We start from the raw sequence: 22,380 nt of genomic DNA, 5'->3' as shown, positions 1-22,380 counted from the left end.
GAAAGGTAATGGTACATATACATATTAAAACTGAATCCTTTACTCACATTGACTGACGGATAGCAGGTGAGAGTGTAGTCCAGCAAAGCGGCTTGCACATTATCATGTCCCTCGGAGACGGTCTTCCGGTTGACAATACCCCGTACACCTAAGAAAAATATTTAAGAGTTTAGGAAGGTTGTCAATCTGCGCAAAGAACCTTATACGGCCTTACTTGGATTCAACAGGATTAGGAATTTCATGCAGACATAGTCGCCCATATCGAATTTCAGATCTCGCAGCTTGTTCTGCAGCTCGTTGAAGTAATCGCCCAGCTGTGGCACACCCAGCAAGCCCAGGCTCATCAGATTAAAGACCTGACCATTGTTGAGTTGCGTCTCGTCGGGCAGGCCGTTATGGAGTCGGTGATGCAGGTGATCCAGAACAAGCATGTCCGACCAGGAATGCTGCAGCAGCTTCATTTGGTCGTCAACCTAAGTTAAAGAATATTAAAGAAATGTTATTAATACATTTGAAATAAAAAGGGACTTAATCATAACAGGCGCGGTTGCCACTATGCATAAAAGAGGTTTAAAAGCCGTTTTAATTAGTATTTATACTAAGCTCATAACCTTTAAAATCTCAATCAACGAGTTACAGTTTTCACTTAAAAGTTTAAAAAAAAAAACAAATATTAGTAAAATTTTTTGTTCTAGTAGTACTAATAATATTAGCTAATTTCATTTAAACTAATAAACCTTTTCTGTTTTTACTTTTGACCCAATACTTCTTTTTCAAAAGTTTTTTAAATAGAGTGATCAAAGTCTGTGTTATTTGAAGCAGCAACCGCACGCTTAAAGTCAATAGATACATTTTGAGTGATGATATGGTATGGAGATAAGTTAGGCCTAGTTTTGGATGGTCTGGTATTACAACACGCCGTCTCTTTCTCTTGGGGATTCTCTCGGTTTCTTCGGGTCTCTATGTCTCCGTCTCAGTCTCAGTTTCAGTTTCTCCGCTCTTGATGGACTGTGGTGTGGTATGGGTGAGCACATCAGTTGCGTCATTGAGCGAGAGACGCTGCTGCTTGGCTGACTGACTGACTGGTTCAGCTTTGCTGGCTAAGTAGGTCAGACGCCAAATGAAATCGAAATTCAATGCAGATTCTGTCGGCGTCGCTGTCGACGTCGCTTTCAGTTGTCGGTGGTTTACATAACATGCCGCAGACTTGGCCCCTAGTTTGAAAACTGGTTTTTGGCTTTGAACCATGTTGCTGCTGTCTGTGTTTGCTGTGATTTCTGTTTTCTGATTTACTCGATGTGAGGATACTCGGGGTGTTGAGGCAACCCCCATGCTTTAAAGTGCTCCATACCTTCAGATCCTTGAAGAAGACAGTGTTCCGTGCCCAGTCCACTTGCGAGAACAAATTCTGGTCGAGCACTTTGCACATCAGCTCGAAGAGATCCACTTCCACCTGGTTGTAGGTTTGCTTCTGCAGCAGGGCAAACAGTTGCGTCTGCCATTCCCGATCGTCAATCGATTGCACAAATTCACGAATCATCGGTGAGACTCTGCATGAATATTAATGTGATTAATATACCTCAATACACTTCAATTCACGCCTGGAAAACCCACCTTAATGGCTCGTTTAGCGCGTCGGCTGTGCTCGATGGATGTGTGCCAGAATCGAAGCTTTTTGGTAAACGGAAGATATAGAAAGAGTTGTTAAAATTATAGTTCAGATGACTTCTGATTGGAGAGCTCATCAAGTGATAACTAAGCAATACGTAAAAGGGCAGTTTAATTAAAACCTCAATTAGAGATCAATAATATAATCGTATGATTATCAGATAGATAATTAAACTTCGAATCCAAAGCTACTATCTGATAAAAATACATGTTAAAATTTAGATACTCTTGTTTTTACGAGGAAATCCTTAAATGTCTTTAAACCTTTTGCCTAACAAAATGCATTATATTGATAATTAATTGACCAGACTGCCCTTTTCCACATTTGCTGCATGATCAAGTTGAATCCTTTTCCACAAATGGGGTAATGTAACGAAAGTATCTTTTGAATGTTTGTTGCAGTTCGTTTGTCGTTTAATTTGTTTTGAGTTCGGATATTCTTTGAGTTTTGTTCTGGCTCTTGGGCTAAATACCACAATTTCGAGTCGGCCGTGTTCTGCAGAGATCCTATTCCAGCCTCGTGGCAACTGCTGTTGCCATTGCCGCCGTTGCGATGCAGGCCATCGGTGGAATTGTTTCCTCCTCCTCCGCCGCCCGCATTATTGCCACCTCCTCCTCCGGACGCTCCGTTGCCCGTGCTGCTGTTGTTGTTGCCGTTGCTGCTGCCGTTGCTGCTATTGCCATTGCCCACGGAACTCGGTCCGTTCAGACCTCCGCCCCCACTGCCGCCTGTGCCTGCGCTCATGGGCGTGGCTATTACACCGCCCGTGCTCGCGTTCACCTGTCCCAACGCAATCGCAATGGGGCTGGGCGACGAGTCCGGAGATTGGGTGAGTGAGGATACCTGAAGATATGAACAGAAATTCCTTAATTACTATAGAACGTTAACGTCATTGTAATATGCTACTGCACTGACCACCGATGAAAGCAATCAAAGCAGTTAAAAGTAATATAAAGAAAACAATCCCGATTGCATATCTCACCTGAGGTATTTGAATTTCCTGCTTAATGTTCATATTTGGATATGCTTGCTGGTAGCCCGGCGAGATCGGCGTTGGCTTGATGTCCGGACCCATCGAGTTGCGCAGCGCTTGCAGCGCCAACTGCCGCTGCCGCATCACTTGCAACTTCCGCGCGCGATCCCGTTTGTACATGGGTCCGAATTTGTTGCGTCCACCACGCATTCTATCCGCTCGAACAGCTGCAAGAAATGCATTTGCAAATGAGTGTGAAGTTTAGCAACAGAAAATGATTATTGTTAAAAGTATTAATAGAGCACCAAATCGTTACTTCTGTTTTCCATTTCCAAATAAAATCCCTATATCTCTGAAAAGGCTACAAAAAGATTGATTTGTTGTCTACGGAAATCTGCCTGAAAATCATACGGAGCTAAGAACTGCAGAATACAAAGAAATGTTGAACAAATTAATGAAGCACCCAATGTGGTGACTAGAAATTTGTATGCTTCCATAGAAATTTGAACTCTTTCAACATCTCCCACTTAACTGACCCACAATTCGGACTGGCAAAATTGCAACGTGGGGAAAGCATCCTATTCGTTTCATACCATACATGCTCCTCATTAAAAGCCAAATCATAACAACACACTTCGCAGAAACAACGAGCGGGCAAACGCACACCATCAAGTGCAGGGTGCACATGCATACGCACATATGGGCACGCACATGGAAAATATGGCTACATACACATATTGCGCATACGCCGCGTTGTACAACGGTAGTAAAACAAAAACTGTACAACGCACATCTGTGTATTTACGTGCGTTTGTGTGTGGAGAACACGCTAAATGAAACGCAATAAAAATGCGCTTCTTATGGCGCAGCACGAAAAATGAGCGTAGAGTGTGCAGAGAACAAAATCGTTGCAATATCAACTTCATGGAAATCAAAGGGGAAAAAGAAGAATTTGGTATTCATTTGGTGAAGTGAAAAGTTAATCTCCTACCGTTAACCGACAAGATAAATATTTTAGTACATGTAAATCGTGTTTATAAAAATATGAATAAAAATACAACCAAAATGGTATTCAAATCCAAATATTGTGATGCTAGCTCAGATATTTTCTCTGCGTGTAAGTGAGAATTGCGAGGGTGGCGGCTTAAGCCAAAAACAGATTGCGATTGCAGCTAGCGCCATGTTGATTACAAGATGCAATTGTCGGGGGTTGTTTTCGCACACCCGTAGCACAAAAACAGAAAAACAAAAAAAAGCGCGCAAGTGGGTGGCAATGGGCGGCAGGTGGCCGCTATGAAATATACATCTCAGGTCCAAAGGCAAGGGGAAAAATTAAAATACAAGCACATGCACACGAACACGAACACCAGCATTGATATATGCAGTTTTAGTGCGGCGAACAAGTAACTGTAATTTAGGTCAAGCGTATTGTTTACAAATAATCAACATACATATGCATTTGAATAAGTTTGTGTGCGTTAGAGAGAGAAAGAGAGAGAGAGAGGGACTCTGCAACTTCTGCTCTCAAACGCCGCAGTTGCGGCTCTCTCTTTTGATTATGTTTTGGCTTGGCAACGCGAAAGAGCTTTCTATTACGACATTTCTCTCCCTGCAGACAAACACACACACACTCACATGCAGGCACACCTGCGAACCCGAAAGAGAGCGAGGGAGCGTCAAAGACTGAGAGGCTTTCCGCATTAGACAACTTTGTTGTTGCTGTCGAGTGGAGTAGGTCAAGGACAGTGTGTGTGAAAACTGGGACAACACGGCCATTGTTGTTGCCTGCCAACTCTCCCAAAAAGAAAAACTCACTCTCTCACACTCTCACAATCTCATCGCTCTCTAGTGTGTGTTTGGGAAAGTTGTTTGTATTTGTGGGCGACTTACAGCCGCTATTTTATGGCCTTTTCCTTTTTCCGGCTCAGTATCAAGTCTATTTATGTTGAGCAAGGTAAAATAAATACGAGAAATACAAATCGCTAATCGCCAATCGATAGGGAATTTATGGAGTTCATCAAATCGCTCCCTTCCCATTTTATTTTCCGACTAGTTTGTTGATCCATTTACTATCTTCTTTAGCTGACTCTTACATAATTTCCCAGCGACATTTTTTCACTTTCAATTTCGGCTTTCATTTAGATTTTCACCTCTTTGATGGAAGTTTTTTCGAGTGGGGTTAAGTGGTTCAATTTGTATGCGACAAAATTGTTTGTTGAAAGTTATTCCCACCTTTCAGCCCTTCCTTTTTTTTATTCACTCTTTTCGTCTTTTTGGGAAAATTTCTCACACAACGGGAAAATCAATACGAGGCCTGTCACTTGCCGCTTTTGTAGGCGTTTGAGAGTATTGCCATTATTTGTTAAGCTGATAGCAGCATATGCAATTTGGTAAACACTAATTCGGCACCAGTGGTGCGTATACGTTATTTTGTGGTTTACTTTTCGGCCTAGCGGATGTGGGGCCAAAGTTTATTTAAATTGAATGGCTAACTATTCCACTGCAACAATTTGTTGTGCAGTTACAAATAGTTAATCGATTTTTGGGAATTGTTACAAATATTGTGTATACGCAGCGTAGGATTATCTAATATGAAAGTAAATAAAGTATGTATCAAGGAGTTTAATTCGATTGTTTAATTTGTTGGAAAAGCTATTTTCATGGCTTTGGCAAAGACAGAACATTTAAGAATAAAGGCCAGTGAACAATAAATATTGTCAACTTTTCATAACTTGAAGCTTTGATTTTAAATAAAGCTCAATAGTTCTAAACCGATTAAGAAAACAACGAGCCATATATATTTTAATAAAAAAAATAATAATAAAAACTTGCGCAGCTCAAAGAAGACTAGACATGCCTGTAGTACTGCATAGGACATGGCGTATACACAATATTAAGTATACGCCTCTTATTCTTTAAAAACTCATATAATGAGTAGAACGAGCCGATAGTCCCTAATAGAGTACCTAATTCTAATCTTTAACCATAATAGATTAGCATTTCCGTAAATAAATAGTCCCTGCGATTATAACAAACAATTTGTTGTTACCCAAAAGTAATTCCACATGGCAACAAAATGAAGCAAAACTCCCAATTAAACTCGACAACGGCAGAGAAATCCCTACTGACCCTACCTCCGTAACAAAAACATATGGCATTCGAGCCATGTGAGTCATGTTGGCCAGCTAAGCCGCAAGTCTCGCTGGTCTTTACAGCGCCCTGAAATAAATAAAAACACTCAAGTCACAAAATCCAAAAGCGGCTAAAAATTGCCGCAATTATAAAGACCAAAGCCAAAGCCTGACTGGGAGATATAGTCGGTGGGAGAGTAGGGGGGAGGGAGCCGGCGCTGACGAAAGAGATTTCATCAGAGGCAAACGGAAGGACGGAACGAGACGGAACGGAACGGAACGAAAAGAGGCAAACGACGAGAAACGACGACTACAACGACAACGAAGCGAAAATGTTCGTAATAATTCAGTGAGTATTAAAAATAAAATTCACTCGCACACACACACACGTACGTAAGCGCACCGCACACAACATGTTGCATTGATTACACACTTACACGCAGAAAAACGGCGAGAGAGGCAAACATTTTGTCGTATCACGTGCACACATACCAGCGCACAGTGGAATCTAGGTCATGAGCGCAAGAGATGGCACTATGGGCCAAGTACACGAAGGCGGAACTGAGATGGCGATACATTGATATACGTATGAGTGAGCATATTGCACACACGTTGTTTTTGCGGCCTCAGTCGCCGCCGCCGTCGCTGCCGACTGCGCTGCCCCCGCTGACTCAAGTGGTTTCGTTGTGTGGGTGACCGGAGACACACGACAACAAATAAAACTCAAATGAAAAACGAATTTTATTCGAGCAATCGTAAATTTGATGGACAATATTTGTTGGTCATGTGTTTTCAGCCAGAGCCAAAAGGAAAATTTGAGTAAGCGGAAGTAAGCCAATCCCTTTGGAAATTAGTGCAACATGATAAATTGAATTTGCATGCAGTAAAAATATAAAAAAAAACAACAAAATTCTATATTTGATAAAAAAAATAAAATAATTTAGTTTTTTGTTAAAAAATAATAGTGCAATTTTAATTTTTAAAAATGTTAGCTAACTGCATTATGACAATAAAACTATAATACAAACTTTAACCTGATACAAACTTTCTGGCATTTATTTATGAATATATAACAATTTATCTAAGGCTCGAAAACTCCACCCAAAAGCAATTTCGGCGTCCGGCAATCACAATTTTCACGCTTTTCACACTTTGCTTAATAATTTCCACAGTTTGTTTGACGCTGCCCCACAAACAACACAACAAGTAACAAACAAAAAGGAAAACCGAAACGCAAAACAAAAATTGCTCGTGCTAGTTTGAAAGCAGTCCACAAAAGCAGTCAGTCAGGAAAAATCCATTACAAAATGCAAACAATTTTTGAAAAGAGAGCAACGCAATCACGTAGAAGTAAAGTACATATCGGCTTAATTCCTTACATTATAGAAAAAACGTGGAATTTGATTTCTTTTGTAATATTTTATTTGAAAACAAAAGAAGTTGAAATGGAGTTCCTTAACATGCTTTTCATTCTGATTAATTACTTATTATTATGGGAGAATCATTAGGAATTCAGACAATTTCCGGAATCATTCGTTAATTCTTTGATTTAATATTGATAGATTTGAAAAAGCAGATATAGTTCAAGTTCCTTATTTGGAGTGCGCCCTGTAAAAATGCGAGAGAGCTCCAAGTCTCTCTTTTCGGTTTGCCGCTTTTTTGTGTTTGTGTTTTGGTTTTGAGCTTTGTTTTTGCTCCGCGCTCTGCTCTGCCCGCCCCTGCCCGCTCTCCTCTCCCGGCTCTCTCGCAGCAGCGCCGCTGGCAGAGTCTTGTTTTGTGGGTGAGGGCGTGGAATTCTTTTGGGACCGGTGCATGCTGCACTGGCTCTGAATATATGTACACTTGGCTCCATGCACATATATATAAATGTGAATATGTATATGTGGGTCTCATATAAGTATGCATGTGTGTATATATGCCTACAACATAGTACATATGGCAGTACATGTCTGTGTACTATATTCGCAGCACATGCTTGTTTGTGGGGCGCCCTCTCAACTGGTGCGGTTGAAGTTGTTTTTCCCTTAAATAACTTACGCAAAAAAAAATGGAAAAAGGATGGGGAAACGGGGAGAACTTTTGCCGAGATAAAAAAAATTATGCAATTAAGGGGGTAAATGCAAAAATAATAATAAGCGGGAACAAATTTCAATAAAAAAAAGAACGAGAGGAGCTTAAAACTTTTCGCAAACTTAGCTGTAATCATACTATACTTTCAAATTCAGAAACAACTTAAGCTTTTTAAAAGACAGGAATACAAATGGGGAAACTAAACAATCATTATTTGCCCATATTGATAAATATGTGGAAAAATTAATTGATTATTCATCGTTTATAATTGATAAAAGCTAACTATGAAATGTAAAATATACTCAAAACACAATATCATCGAGATACAGAATGCGTTCTCCATGCTGGAAGCCAAAAAGAAAACCACGAAAATATAAAAATATACAGCACAACGTAAATGAGAACGGGCCAAATGAGAGACAGTACTTTTGTGTAGTAAAACCAAAAAAAAAAAAAAAAAAAGGCGAACAAAAAATGTTGACGCAGTGACAACAATGACAAAAGCTGGCGTCATTAAGACGTGACAGAGCCAAGTACATCGAAAATGCGAACCGCAGACTGACCGACCTACTCAACAATATAAACAATAATAACAATAATACCGAGACAGGCGGGAAACAAATAATTGGGATAGGTCTGGGATATGGCCGCAGATATGTGTTTGTTAATACATATTTAACGCCGTTGTTTATGTGCCTGAAATGGGAGCACAGCACAGTACAACTCAGCACAGCAAAGTCCCATGTAGGCTATCAATAATGCACTTTTGCATAATCTTTTGCTGAATCACTCACTCCGAACTGAGACAGCAGTTGGGAAATAAGTGAATTCTCGGTAGATCGTGGAAATTCCTAAGGGACGGGGCAGGATTTTAAGTTCGTTAGTTCCAGCAGAAACAATTCTCCAGAGAGAATTTCAGCGTTGGTTGCCTCATTTGAGGGTTTTGTTCCTGCGCATTTATAAATAATAAGAAATATCGATTTAATTTCATTTACTGCCAAAGCGGTGCAACCGAATGCCAAAAACTGCCAGCCAGAGACGAACCCTGCTATATTATATACACTTCCATACAAACGGACGTGAAATACGGAAAAGGGGTCATGGTTGCGGCTGTCAATAGTCGAAATAATGCTGTCCGCTTTTTGTAACAGGTTGAAATTAGAAACAAGAAACTGAAGTAATTGCGAAAGGATAATTGTTCCCTTTTTAAGAAATATCACGTCATTGTCAAGTGCATAAGAGAACAGTCTATTGAAAACACTGACCTTTTATATTTGAGAGTATCTTTAAAATCATCTATCTATCCATGATGTACTTTAGGCAGTTCTCAGTGCTCCACCTAATACATTGATTTTTAGCAAATGAAAAAATAAGGAACAAATTTCCTGATTCATTTCCTATGAATCAGTTTTCTTAAAAAGGCACAACATGAAATAATACGAAGTACTTACTGGGATAATTGGAATAATTTTCTATGCCTCTACCAAGATTCAACAAATCAACCTAATCAACTTGAAACTAACTAACTTATTTGTAACTCACACCGACAGTGGAGCATCATCGAATAACAAGCAAGATGTCAGTTTTAACCTGATTTCAAGGACTAAATACTCAGTGTCAACTTGTAAATATCTGATTTTCAGAATGCAAAATCCATATTTAATGCAAATGAAAACCAGTATTGCTCCCCCAGGGACATCACTCATACGCAACGTTGTCAACAAATTGTTGTCGAGGGTCAGGGAAAATACGTGACTTTGGTTGGAGCTGACTCTTACGCAGTCTAAAACAATCTAGAAGGTATGAAATCACTACGCCTAATGAAAATCATAAGATTAAATATATAAATATAATAAGAGAGTTGGAATTCCTCCCAATTATAACTTGATTTTGAGAATACCTTGAAGTAGCTGTGACTAACCTAGTAGTTTAAGAAATGGCTTCTAATCTAATACAGCTTCCTCAGTAAATCCTTTCTTGTAACCACATCGTTTGCTTATATATAAAATAGAAAATACAGATCTTCGGACTTACCCTCTAGCTTCATGCCCACTTCAAGGCACTTCTGGAATCGGCAGTAGGGACACCGCTTGCGCTGCGTCTTGTCGATGTGGCACGACCGCTCCGCCACGCAGGTGTAGACCTTCTTGTTCTGCACGGTGCGCTTGAAGAAGCCCTTGCAGGACTCGCAGGTGAGCAGGCCGTAGTGGTAGCCGCTCACCTTGTCGCCGCACACGGGACACAGCTCCTCGAACAGGTGCTTAAAGTCGATCACCTCGCCGCCATGTCCCGGCGTGGCGCTCGTGCCGCCCATGGGGTTGCCCGGACCGGAGTTGCCGCCCGCTCCGCCGTTGCCGCCGCCGCCGTTGCCCACGGAACCGGAGGACATGTGGCCGGCGTTCGGATTGGCATTGTTGCCACTGGAGCTTGCGGCCTGGGGAAGCAGCATGTAGCCACCGCCGGCGGAGCTGCCGCCGGAGCTGCCGTTGAGCAGGTTGCCACCGCCGCCGCCACCGCCTCCTCCGCTCTGCTGCGAGTGTGAGGAGGTGGTGTCCTGGTAGCCTGTCGGGAATATATACTGTGAATCGAAATTGTATATATACGAGTAGGACGAGGAGTTGAATTGATTGGCATTGTTGGCGATATTCTGTTGTTGCTGTTGCTGCTGGTAGTGTTCTTGCTGCTGCTGTTGCTGCTGCTGGTGTTGCTGCTGCTGTTGTTGCTGCTGCTGGTGGTGGTTGCCGTGGTTGCTGTGGTGCTGCTGGTTGCCGCTGCCACTCCCACCGCCCCCCGCCAACTGCAGCGTGTAGGCATTGTATTCGTGCTCGAATTTCGTTAGAACATGTGCATCATTGTCGTTGTTGTTATTGTTGTTGGTGCTGCTGCTGGTGGTGTTGTTGCCGCTGGCGCTGTTGTTGTTGCTACCGCTGGCCGCGTTGTTGTTGGTGTTGTTGCCACCGGCGGCCAAAGCGGGACTGGAGGGCTGCTGCTGCTCCAGCTGCATGCTGAACGGCGATATATTCAGCGACGATATAAACTGTACGGTCGCCTGTTGCTGATCCATTTCTAATAACATTTCATGTACGTTTATTTGGATAGAATTGAAGGCGAGTGGTTTTGCTATTGGCTTTAATTCCTTTCCTTTAATTCAGAAGGCCGAAGAGTTTTCCTTTGTTGTTTTTGTTTTATTTCCTGGACGGAAGGTTCAATTGTTTTTTCTTTTTCCTTTTCGCTTAACTTGGCTTAATTACCAGCACTTGAGTTGCAGAGTTGGTTTAAATTTGGTAGTAAAATATGTTGCGGTTAACATACGGTGGTCTGGTTTTTGCACTTAATTTTTGCAGATTTGTTATTTGCAACATTGTTAAGGCCAATTGTTGAACAGAATATATTTGGGTGTTCTGCAACAAATTGTATTTGCTTGAATTCAACAGTGATATTTAAAATGTATCGTAATATCTTGACATATTTAATATTCGTTACAACGCAGTAATTTAATGCTGTTTTACTTGCTTTACAACTATTTATGTTTTACTTTCTTTGCAAGAAATGTATTTTATAAATGTTTGGAATTGTTTGGTTCTTTAGAAGATGTGTATGTTATTGTTAATTGAACAATTTCCTTTACAAGAAAATCATTTAACAAACTCGCTGTGTGATCCTTAATTTGTATCTTGCATTTGATAAGATGTTTTCTTTTCGTTTTTGCTTTGTTTATTTATTTTGTATTTTACTTTTGCTTAAATTGTTACTTTTTTGCAGGTACTTTGACGAGGTGAGTGAGATAGATATATGTATGTTTATGTATATTTATTTATATGTAGAGTAGACAGCAAAAAGGATGATTTCTTTATAAACTTTTGGTTGGTTTGCCCGGATAGAGGTAGGACTTTTATATATACTTTATATATAAGCTTGATTGTGTGCGTTGAATTGAAACGAGATGTATAAACACTTTTTGGCTTGCTTAGTATATTTTCACTTTTGTATTTTGATTGAAAGTGGGTCACGAATTTATTGCACTATATGTGGGAATCGGATTTGTTGTTTAAACAATTTGCATTGCACACACACTCACACTGATGCACTGAGACACACACACACTCTCACGCAACGCAGCAAGAGAACATAATCCTTGGGCTGTTCTGCTGGTGTGGGTGAGGTGCAATTGGGTTTGACTTGAATTTTGCTTGTATTTGTTTTGTATTCGGTGCATGCAATTCGATTGCCTTTTTATCTATTTCGCAATGGCTCTTTTGTTTATTTTGATCGATATTTGGGTCACTCACACGCGCACATTTGTTGTTAACAATATTTCGTTAGGTGTAACGCTTCGTCATCTATATATGTGTGTGTTGTTGTTGCTGCTGCTGCTTTTGTTGTTGTTGTTGCATGTATATATATTTATTTATAAGTGGATAGCTATGCGAAAAACACGACCAACATCAACCACGTATCTCGATTGACTAAACCCAAGCAAACGGCGAGGATACCGCAATACGCTGCTCGGCTGGCGTCGCTGCCTCTGCCTCGGTCGGCGTCGCTGCCCCCGACGGCGTCACTCTCGCTCTCAGTCGACCAGTTCGGTTATTACGTATACGCTCGGTGGGTCGCTCGGATACTCGCTCGTTTCACTTTCAACGAAGCTGCGCTCTCCGGCTCTGTGTTTTTTTCGCTCTCTTTCTCTCCTTCTCTGTCTCTGCCAAATAAAGAGCGAGCAGCGCTGCTTGGCTTGACTTAGTGCCCCCTTTTTTTTTGGGGCTTTGTTTTTGCTGTTGAAACTCAAACTCAAACCCAAACGGAAAGCGAAAGTGAAACTTTTTGGCATAGCTTTGAGCCACTGTACACCGCTTTACAGTGCAACAACAGTACGTCATTCCTTCGCACAGTCGTAGCCAAGAAAAAAGTAATCTTTTCAATTTAAAATTTCTACTATTATTTTTGTAGTAAATGGTTTAAAAGTTATGGGTACAGCAATGTCTTTCTTACAGCAAAGAAAACGAATGATTACATTGCTCTTTCTTCAAAAATAGTTTTAAACAGAACAAAAATAAGAAATAAAATTAAATGTTTTAAAATTTGACTGTCATTTAGTTTTCGCTAGTGGAAGTCGTGCCCATTTTTCTACCCTCCACTGTGGGCATGGCATTATGAAAGCCTTTAAGCCTTAACTTTTCAAAGTGGCTATTTTGTAATTTCTTACTCACTCAAATAAACTGGGAATTTTTGTGGGTCTCTTCTTCAGCAGTTTTTTGTACGATTTTTTGTGCTTTGGATTTTTTGGGTTTTGTTGCTACTGCAGCTGCTTGGTTTAGTTTCTTCGTTTTTCTTTCCGTTTTGTGTCTGTGTTTTGGTCTCAATTAGTTTGTGGGTTTCTCATTGTTGTTTCTGCTGGTTTTGTTGCATTTGTTCATGACACGGTTTTCATGTGGCGCGTTTTCGTTTCCTATTTCTATGTTTTTGTTATTGTTTCGCCTATTCATGCTTTTATTTAATAAGTATTGCTCTGGGCTTTTTTCGTTGGTTTAATATAAAGTTATTGTGTCTTTTTGGTTTTCTTATGGGTGATCGTATGGTAAAATACCATTATGAAGTTGCTATGGGGAATTTTTTTAAACGTATTCGTCATTCTTTTTGGCTAAATTAAATAATATGTAATTCTTTACTTCAGGTAAATTTATGAAATTTATGTATTGTATTTATTTTTGGATTAATATTTAGTTCCATTTAGGTATTTATTTTATTTTGTCATACTTTTTTAGTTTTAAAATATTTTTTTGACATGGGTGGTCTTACATTTTTAAAGCTTTTGTTTCTAATATATTTTATGAATAGTATTGCTCTTAGGCTATGTGCAGTTAAATTTTATTACACACCAAACCCGATTTTAATGTTACATCTTCTGCAGATCTTTCTCGCTTCACCGTCCAACGTCCCAAAAAACAATTAGCGTTGCGTATACGTAATATTTTACGGCTAATTAACGTACGGCGAATAACTTCGGCTAAATCACTCATTAAGAAAGCCAAAATTTAACAACTTCACGAACCCAAATAAGGACGCAAGCCCTGCGATGGAGGGACCATTAAAAGCAGAAACCCCAGCGCCGGTTGCATAAGATTCCGCCGAAAGGAGCACGAATCACATGCATAAAATACCCACTATATGGTAAAACGTGGCCGGCAAAATAAACTTTCACTCTTCAGAGTCCGGGCTCTGAGGCCTGAGGTCTGAGTCTGAACCCAAGTCCAAGTCCGATTCCTTAACTAACCCAAAAACGGAACTCAAAGGCGAAGAAGCGAAAAAGGGGCCCATCGCCCATTAAAATGCCACAGTCATGATTCCCAAAACTGAAAATAAGATGCCGAAAATATAAAAATCAAATAAAGCGGAGCAAGAAACAGGCAAGGGGGAAAAACCCTAAAAATAAAAACGGAGAAGAAAAGTGCATAAAATGCAGTTAACGGGGAACTTTCAACGATGCACGTGAAAACGTGTATCTGTCTCCCAACTTTTCTGTTTGCGTAAAAAATGAAAAAGAGAAGAAAAATAAAAAAAAATTAACTGAAACACGTTTGCCACCTTCATGTAGGTTGGGGGGATTACAACATTTCAACGCTCAATTACCAAAGATGAAAGAAGACGCAACTTTGAGACTGAGACGCGGCTCTTTCTCCTCCCCTCCCCCATCTCCTCGTCTCCATTGCTCCACTAAAACAACTCCGATATGCTATATGTGTGTATGGTGATCTTACGACATAACCAAACGCACTCACAAGTTTACCCAAGAAAAAGTACAGAAACGGAAAACAAAAGACTAAGGCAACTTTTCATTTCCTTCCCCCAAAAACAAAAATAAAAACAAAACAGAAAAAAAGGGAAAAACGTTCGTGACCGTAGCCAACAAGTCTTTGGATCTCTGATCATATGGACAGCAGGTAATGACAAAATGCTCACACACACACGAGTCTCAAAGGCACAACTCACTCACAGCCGAGGTTGGCCAAATAGCAGTGGTTTTTAATTTAATTAAACAACTAGCTCAATCTACCTATGCTGATCATTTTAATTTTGCTAAATAACTATAAGATTCCTGTTTCAAATAAGGAACGATTTCGTCTCATATTGAAACGTATAAAACGGCATAATAAAAAAAACTGTGAATTCAATAATTGGCTTTGCCCTTTACTTCCAAACTATATTACATTTTTTAAAGATCGTATTTAACGAAATATTATTTTAGAGTCCTTAAAATGCAGCTCTGTCGGTCCCCAGAAAGTAGGCAATGCTTTTTACTAACAAAAGCTAAATATTTTGAATAGCTGTTTTTTAGATTATGAAGTATATTATTAGAAAAAGATTAATGGTTAGACAATGCTTATCAACTGAATTATATTTTTTAATTTCTAATAATTACTAATTTTTGTTTATAAAAAAATTGACTTTAAACAATATAGGTAATGTACATACATCAAAATTATTGTATTCTAGTTTTTTTATTGAAGCACACTAAAACAGCTACTATTTGTGGAACCCCTGCTGTAGGCCCTGCTCACTCTCACTCTCGGTCTTGTTTGATTCATTCCAGGCAGCGCCAGCCAAACAGGTTTGGGTTTCGGCTGGGTTTTTGGCTGATAGCGAGCGAGAGATACCAGTATCCAAGTATCCAAATATCCGAGTTTCGGAGTATCCAAGCATCCAATACCTGAGTATCTGAGTGTGCGAGAGGAGACCTACTTTTGCAGCGGCAGCAGCATCAGCTTCCACTTCGCTACTCCATTTAAATGGCTCCGTGTAAGCGTTGCCCAAATATGTCCGTCTGTACATACATACAAACAAATGTACATACGAACATACACATGCACATGTGTATGCACCAAAAAAGATCTGTTAACTCTTTTGGGCCCGCTGGCTGGCGGTGGTTCTCGTTTTGTTTCGTTTGCGTTAACGTTTGCCTTTTTGACTTGTGCGCATGCGCAATGACTTTTTCGACAGTTGTTTGTCAATCGCTGGCTGGCAGACGGAGTTTCTGTCTCAGCCGCTGCGACAGTGAGTGCACAAAATGCCTCACTGTACAGTGGACACAGGCGGCCAAAATGTCAAGTGCTTCATGGATACAAATGGGTACAAAGGGGCTTTGAAAGTTGCAATGCCACTCAATAAGTTGGAACTAGTAACACAATTAATTTAAATTAGAAGTAGAACACATAAATGGTTATTATTAGAATTTATATCTATCTGTCTTTACTGCAAAAATGGTTATCTAACATTTTTGATAAAAAACTTCATAAAAATATGAATTATTGGGGATCTACATGTTCACAAGCAAGCATTATATTTCCAATTGAAGTATTTTTGTTTATTTCTTCTTCACACTTTCTTGAGTTTCAGCTTGACATTTGCAAATCGAACGCGACACTTTTGTGGGCGTTTTCGCAGCACATTAAACTGGCCAAAAATGTGCGCAAGCTCACGCTTGACTGCCAAAACATAAGAAAACAAACCATTAAGCCAGCCAGCCCCCAAAGCTCCCCATCGCCGGCGATTTGTCGCCTGTGCTGGTGGCACAAATGTTAATGTCGTGTGGTTGAAAAAAGCACGGCAAATTTTTCAACTGTTTTAACTGTCGGTTTCAACTGGATTCTGTTTTGTTATTTTGGGTTTTTTGTTGTATTTTTGTTTTTTGTGCGATGACTGGACACCGACTCACTGACTGATGGACGAACTGACTGAATGACGATTGACTGACGGAATGGAATGACTGAGGGATTGACCGGCTGACGGCGGGCTGCCTTCGTTTAATTTCATAATAAAACATTAAACGTATAAAATTTACTTGGAACGTGCACCGCATACAAAAAGTCACCAAAATTGTCTTCAATTGTTGTTTTTATTTTGGTCACTGAATCAGATTTGGAATCCGATTCGGATTGAGGTTTGCTGGTCATTTTGTGAGCCGTCGAAGGTTTTCGTTATTTGTTTTTGTTATTCGCCTGTTGTGCGGTTCGGGTTTTGTTTTTACGCAATCTGCAGTTAATTTTCATGGCTTAATTCTATATCTTAATTCAATATCGAGGGAGGCAAAAGGTGGCATTCGGGGGCGGTTGGACATTTTCATTTGTGTGACCAAATGATTGCCAAATGTTTTCAGTTTTTCGGCGACTCCAGGCTACAGAGTTCGAGATTTGTGTGTTGATTTTCGGGAAACATTTGTTATTTTTATCGTAACGTTGGTCAAATGTATGTCACTGACCATTATTCAGAGCTGTTTGAATCTTGGATTATGCTTAGTATTATTGGGGGAATAATGTGGCAAGTACGAAATCTTTGATCACAACCTGAAATACTAGTACCCATTCAGATTAAATGTATAAACATTAATTAAATTTCGTATCTGTTTAAATATGTTAACAAAAATCATACATTCTTACAGCTTACTAAATAACACATTGTATAACATTATCTTAAATGATTAAAAAAGAACAAGTATCCAAAGCAACATAAACTGGGAAATTTAGTTAAATAAAGAAAGAAAGAAATTTTAGTTATTAAATTTAAATTAATGATCTTACACAAAAAAATGAATTTAAGATTACTATTTATATAGGCATTTAAATGTGATTATAAGGATATAGAAATATTATTTAACAGGGTACAAAAATGTACTTTAAAATAATTGAATTAACTGCAACTGGTTCTATAAGTTAAACAAGAGCGATTGATTTTTGAACAAATTCCTTTGGAGTATGCAAGCCCCCAATCAAACGCACATTCCCAGACATTTTGCCATCCGCGATCGTTAGTGGGCAACCACCCGAGCCCCACCCCCCTTTAACCCCACCGCAGACGCAACCTCCAACCTTTCCAATTGCATCGCAAGACGTATGTATGAATGTACATATGTATTTGTAAGAAAAATAAAAAAGGAAAAACGCTGCCAGCCGCCCGCAAACAAATTTCAAATGAGGCAGGTCACTTATTTTATTTCGACGTCGCACTGGGGGGAATGAGAAGAAAAAAAGAAAGAAAAACGAGTCGAAAAAGCAACGTCTCCCCGCTCGGCCCACCGCTGCCCCCCTCACGCCCACCTATCTTATGCCATCTTCTTCTTGCCTTCTTCGCGTTGTCGTCATCGCAAGCAAAACAAAAACCTCAACTCACACACACACTCACAAACACACAGACACTGGAGCTAAATTTAGAAAACACAAAATTTGTTCATACAAAAATTGAAAAAAAAAAAACGATATACGAAAAAAAAAACTGAAGAGAGAAACAAAAAACTCGTCTTAACCTGAAACGAAACCTTGTAACATTTTTCCCCAATGCTTAATTGACAAGCCGGCTGTGAGGAGGGGCCCGGGGGGGTGGTTAAAGTGGGGCTGGGAGAGGCTCTCTCTCTGACACGCTCTCTCTCACAGATCACTTTTGCTTTCAATATGAAATAATCGACTGCGACGGTGGCAGCGCAGCGGACGGCGACTGCGGCAGCACGAACAAGTTTCGCCCACAAGCAGCCGCTCTCGCTCTTGCTCTCTCGGCTTTTGGGGCCTGAATAATGTAATAAGTGAAAGTGTGTTGCTGTGTGTGTTTGCGGCGACGCCGCTGCCGCAGTTGACCTACTTTTTTGTTGTACAGATTCAGGTCTATGTTAGAGAGATTAATTTCGATTTCGTTTTCGTTTCAGGCCTACTACATCACTCACTCCCCCTCCCGCCCATCGCCACCTTTCCCTTGAGCGAGAGCGGGAGGGCGCCATATGCCTGCGGATGGAGGGTGTTGCTTGTGTGCTCTCGCTCTCGCTCTCCCTTTCTCTCCTCCACTCTCTGCCTGCTGTAATGGAAAACTGTTGCCATGTTGGTGTAGGTTGTTGTTGTTGGAACATAAAATAACAACAAATACCTTGGGATAGGTTCCAAACTCTATTTTTATTGTACATGCATGTGCGAGTGGTGGTGTGTTTTATGTTTTATGTATTTATGTGGGGGGGTCTGTTTCTTGTGTGCTTCTGTTTCGCTTTCTGTAGCTGGTTTCCATGTTAATGGGTCAATGGGAAATTTTGTGGGGCGTGTGTGTTGGGATCTCAAAAGAGCGGAAATCGGGCCTATACTCGTACGTACGTAAGCATGTGCGTGAGTGTGGGCTTGGTACAGTGGGTACTCAACGTAAATCCGATTGCTTTCAGACCCACGAAAGTGTCAAATGTGACAGATGCTTATTGCTAATTGCTGAACACACAGAAGCATTTCAAAACTTTTAAGCATCTTAAACTATACGAGGCTTGTTACGTTAAAGGCTTTGGATTGATTAAAAGAGCTCATATTTATTGATATTTATATCGAAACATGGAAAATGGAAGTGTGCAATTTCGCAACCTCTCAACCCAAATATTTCAACTTTTACCTGCATTAGATTCAGTTGCTAGGCGGTAAAAGTATGTGGCCATAAATAAGCGACTTTGGTAAACAACTGTTTGCGTTTGTGTTTCGGTTTCCTTCATTTCGGCATTCCCAAAAAAAAGAACGCTAATTGGACGAGTTAGAGGAAAAGGTTTGGCAACACGCCCATGTGGGTTATGTCAACTCTCCAGCAACTTTCCGCCGGATTTAACCTACCCCACGGAAAGTGAAAAGCCCACGGAAAATACATCGCGCCACCCACATTCCGATTACACCATTACGACAGTCGTCTCCATTTCGCATTTCTTATCGGACGCTGCCCAAATACAAAAGATAAAGGGAGAAAGAGAGAAAGAAATGCGGTTGATTGACGAATAAACCCAATTAAAGGCGCGAATCTCACTTAAACTGAATTGAATATAAAGAAGTCGGTATTAAAAAGTAAACAATAAATAATAGCACAAGTAATGTGTTGTCCACAAAGCAAAATTAAGCACAAATAAAACGCGAGAAGAAGAAACGATGACAGTGTGAAATGAGCAAACACAAAGGGGGTGGTGGGTGGTCGATGGGCGGTGGGCGGAAGGGTGGATGGTGGCGAAAGGTGGGTCGGGGTGGGGGAGTGGCACAATGAAAAGAGCAAACATGGCAACAACGGCGATTACAACAAAATGCCAGCAACAATAGCAACAACAATCGAGAGCAGCAACAATAAGGGGGAAAAGAGGCAAAAACAACAGCAACGTTTTCTCTGCTGACGTCGCGTTAACGCTGCACAAAATATTATTCAAAAAACCTTGACACACTTTTCATATGCCGCACACACAAGCACCACACGCGCACAGATACAAAGCATACTCACACACTCACACACAGATACAGATAGATTCGCCCAGGGACGGTTTCGACCGCAATTCGCCGCTGCCTCCGTCGCTGCCAGCGCTGCTGCCTCAGCCTCTGCCGCTGCTGCTGTCTCTGCCAACGTCGCCGTCGACGCGAGCCGCTCGAGGAGGAGGTCAGCTTAATGTAGATTTGTATAATAGTGTATTTCTATATATAAATGTGTCCGTGTACACTACACAAAAATGCAACCAAATCGATTTAAAAAGTAAATCTCTTTTCGAACATAATTATGTGCTTAAGATATAAGTTTATTATCTACTGTGAGTTTCAGTTGATGTGCAGAAGATTAGAAATATGATTTAGATACATTGTGAGATTAGTTTTGTCATTTTTCTGAGGAGTAAATAAAAGCTATGAACATAGGAAATTTATTATTCCAAAATGTTTCATTAATGTATGTATCATTTAACTTATATTAAACGAAACTTAATAAATACAGATAACATAAATAAAATTCAAATGCTAAACGCTGATTGCTTTTTTTTTTCAGTGCACTTAACCAAACTCGTAATACACATTTAGTCAAAGTGCACTTTTTCAATGCGCAATAAATTACGCATACCACCCGTGTACCCTCCTTCCTCTCCTTTATTATTTCACTCTTTTCTACGCCTGCCTGTTCGAAACTTTTGGCGAAAACTTAATGAATTAACGTTATACTTGTAAATCATACAATATTTAATATTTAATGTGCTTCTCCTACTTTGCGTTGTTAATTTCATTAGCCATTATTATATTTGTTATAGCGCATTTGTAATGGGGTCAGCTGAGTGTTGCTTCTTTTTAGTTATTTCTGTAGATCGGCGGCGGCGACGACGACTTCGCAGTCCGCTACCCGCAACCCGCTACCCCCCTGCCCCCTCCGTCGGTCTATCTTGTCTGTCATGTGGAATGAATATCATCACCAATCGAAAGGTGCCGTGGAGCAGGTGTGGCTCAATGCGGCTTTCGATTGCCGTGCTTTGCTCGGCTATTTATTTATACTAATCAATCACTTTGTCGGGTTAATATGGAAAGAATTTTTGGGTTTTTTGAATTTTCGGAATTGGGTTAAACTGGAATTAATTATGATTGTGGAATTTTAAATTCGCTTCGTAATTACATCATTCTGGAATCATTTGCTTTATAATGATGTTTCTGAACACATATTTATGGTATATCTTTTGCATATATGATTAATTTATTTACTTTTACTACAAATTTAAATTAAATTAGTATACATATTTATAAAAATTACCTTTTTCACAGTGTAAAACGCGCAAAATGAAACGCGACCACTGGGCGTATGCGTGATTTTTTCTCAAGAACTTAATCTTGTCTCAGCTCACAAATACTACATACATATGTAAAATATGATAAGCCAAAAATGATGTTCAGCCCACTTTTACACATTACAAAATGGCTTTACAAATCCTTTTCACTTTCCCAACGCCACTCACTTTCCCTTTATAGGATGACTCCGCTCCTCTTTCCGTTTCGTTGTCTCATGAAATGCCCCCAACTTTATTCATGTCTCAGTTGGCCCGATGACCACGTGCTAATAGCTGACTAATCCCCGCCTGGAATTTCAATTGCAATCAGCTGAACGGAAAAAATCGTTGTAAATATTGCATTTATACATATGTACACACATATGTATGTATGTACTGAAGTCGTCTGTTGTTGATTTGCTCGATTTTATGGTACCGATTTGGTTCTTCTTCTTCGTCGTCGTCTTTTTGTGCAAAAAGAAAAATATACAATAACAGAAAGAGAAACACACACGCCGCACACACAGCGACTGCAATTCATTTAAAAGCGTCGCCCCCTCCCCCCTGCGGACGCCCCTGCCCCTGCGACGTCGTTGCAGTTGACGAAGCTTGAAACTGGGTCACGAGGCCACAAAAACAATTGCAGGCGGCAAAAACGGGGGGTTTTCACAGGGGGGCGAGGGGGCTGCTTGGCGTCGGGTGTTTTTTCTGCTTAAAATGCAGTGCGCGCTTTTTTGCAGGGGGTGGCGGTGCAGAGGGGGTCTGTGGCCCCAAAGCGAGGGTGTGCTCTCCAGTGGGTGGGCGTTTTGGTCCTTCAAGCCGCCGCCCGATGCGTAGAAACAAATATGTTGCATTCGCCTGCAAGTGAAAGGAGCGGTAGTTCGCTTGCGGGGAGCGCCCACCCACCGGGGGGCGAAAAGTGAAAGAAAAGGGGGCGTGGCCGCTAAGGGGCTGCTGTGGGACAGGACTCGTTTCTAGTTCGCAA

The 22,380-nt window shown here is 40.5% G+C and overlaps 1 protein-coding gene across 1 annotated transcript in view; it reads right to left on the bottom strand.

The window, feature by feature from the left end:
- The window catches only part of LOC122618230 (nuclear hormone receptor FTZ-F1), a 42,575-nt gene that overhangs the window by 2,444 nt on the left and 17,751 nt on the right, over positions 1 to 22,380 (bottom strand). The window contains exons 3-9 of the mRNA XM_043794500.1: positions 9,878 to 10,405; positions 2,652 to 2,869; positions 2,142 to 2,512; positions 1,615 to 1,671; positions 1,352 to 1,550; positions 215 to 473; positions 48 to 148 (exon numbers count right to left, since the gene is read on the bottom strand). Of these exons, the coding sequence (XP_043650435.1) occupies positions 48 to 148; positions 215 to 473; positions 1,352 to 1,550; positions 1,615 to 1,671; positions 2,142 to 2,512; positions 2,652 to 2,869; positions 9,878 to 10,405 (1,733 nt within the window). The remainder of the gene's footprint in view (positions 1 to 47; positions 149 to 214; positions 474 to 1,351; positions 1,551 to 1,614; positions 1,672 to 2,141; positions 2,513 to 2,651; positions 2,870 to 9,877; positions 10,406 to 22,380) is intronic.

Source organism: Drosophila teissieri, chromosome 3L (assembly GCF_016746235.2).
Source record: "Drosophila teissieri strain GT53w chromosome 3L, Prin_Dtei_1.1, whole genome shotgun sequence".
Classification (NCBI taxonomy): domain Eukaryota; kingdom Metazoa; phylum Arthropoda; class Insecta; order Diptera; family Drosophilidae; genus Drosophila; species Drosophila teissieri.
Note: the sequence above shows the minus strand (reverse complement) of the source record. Positions and strands in the feature narration are given on the sequence as shown.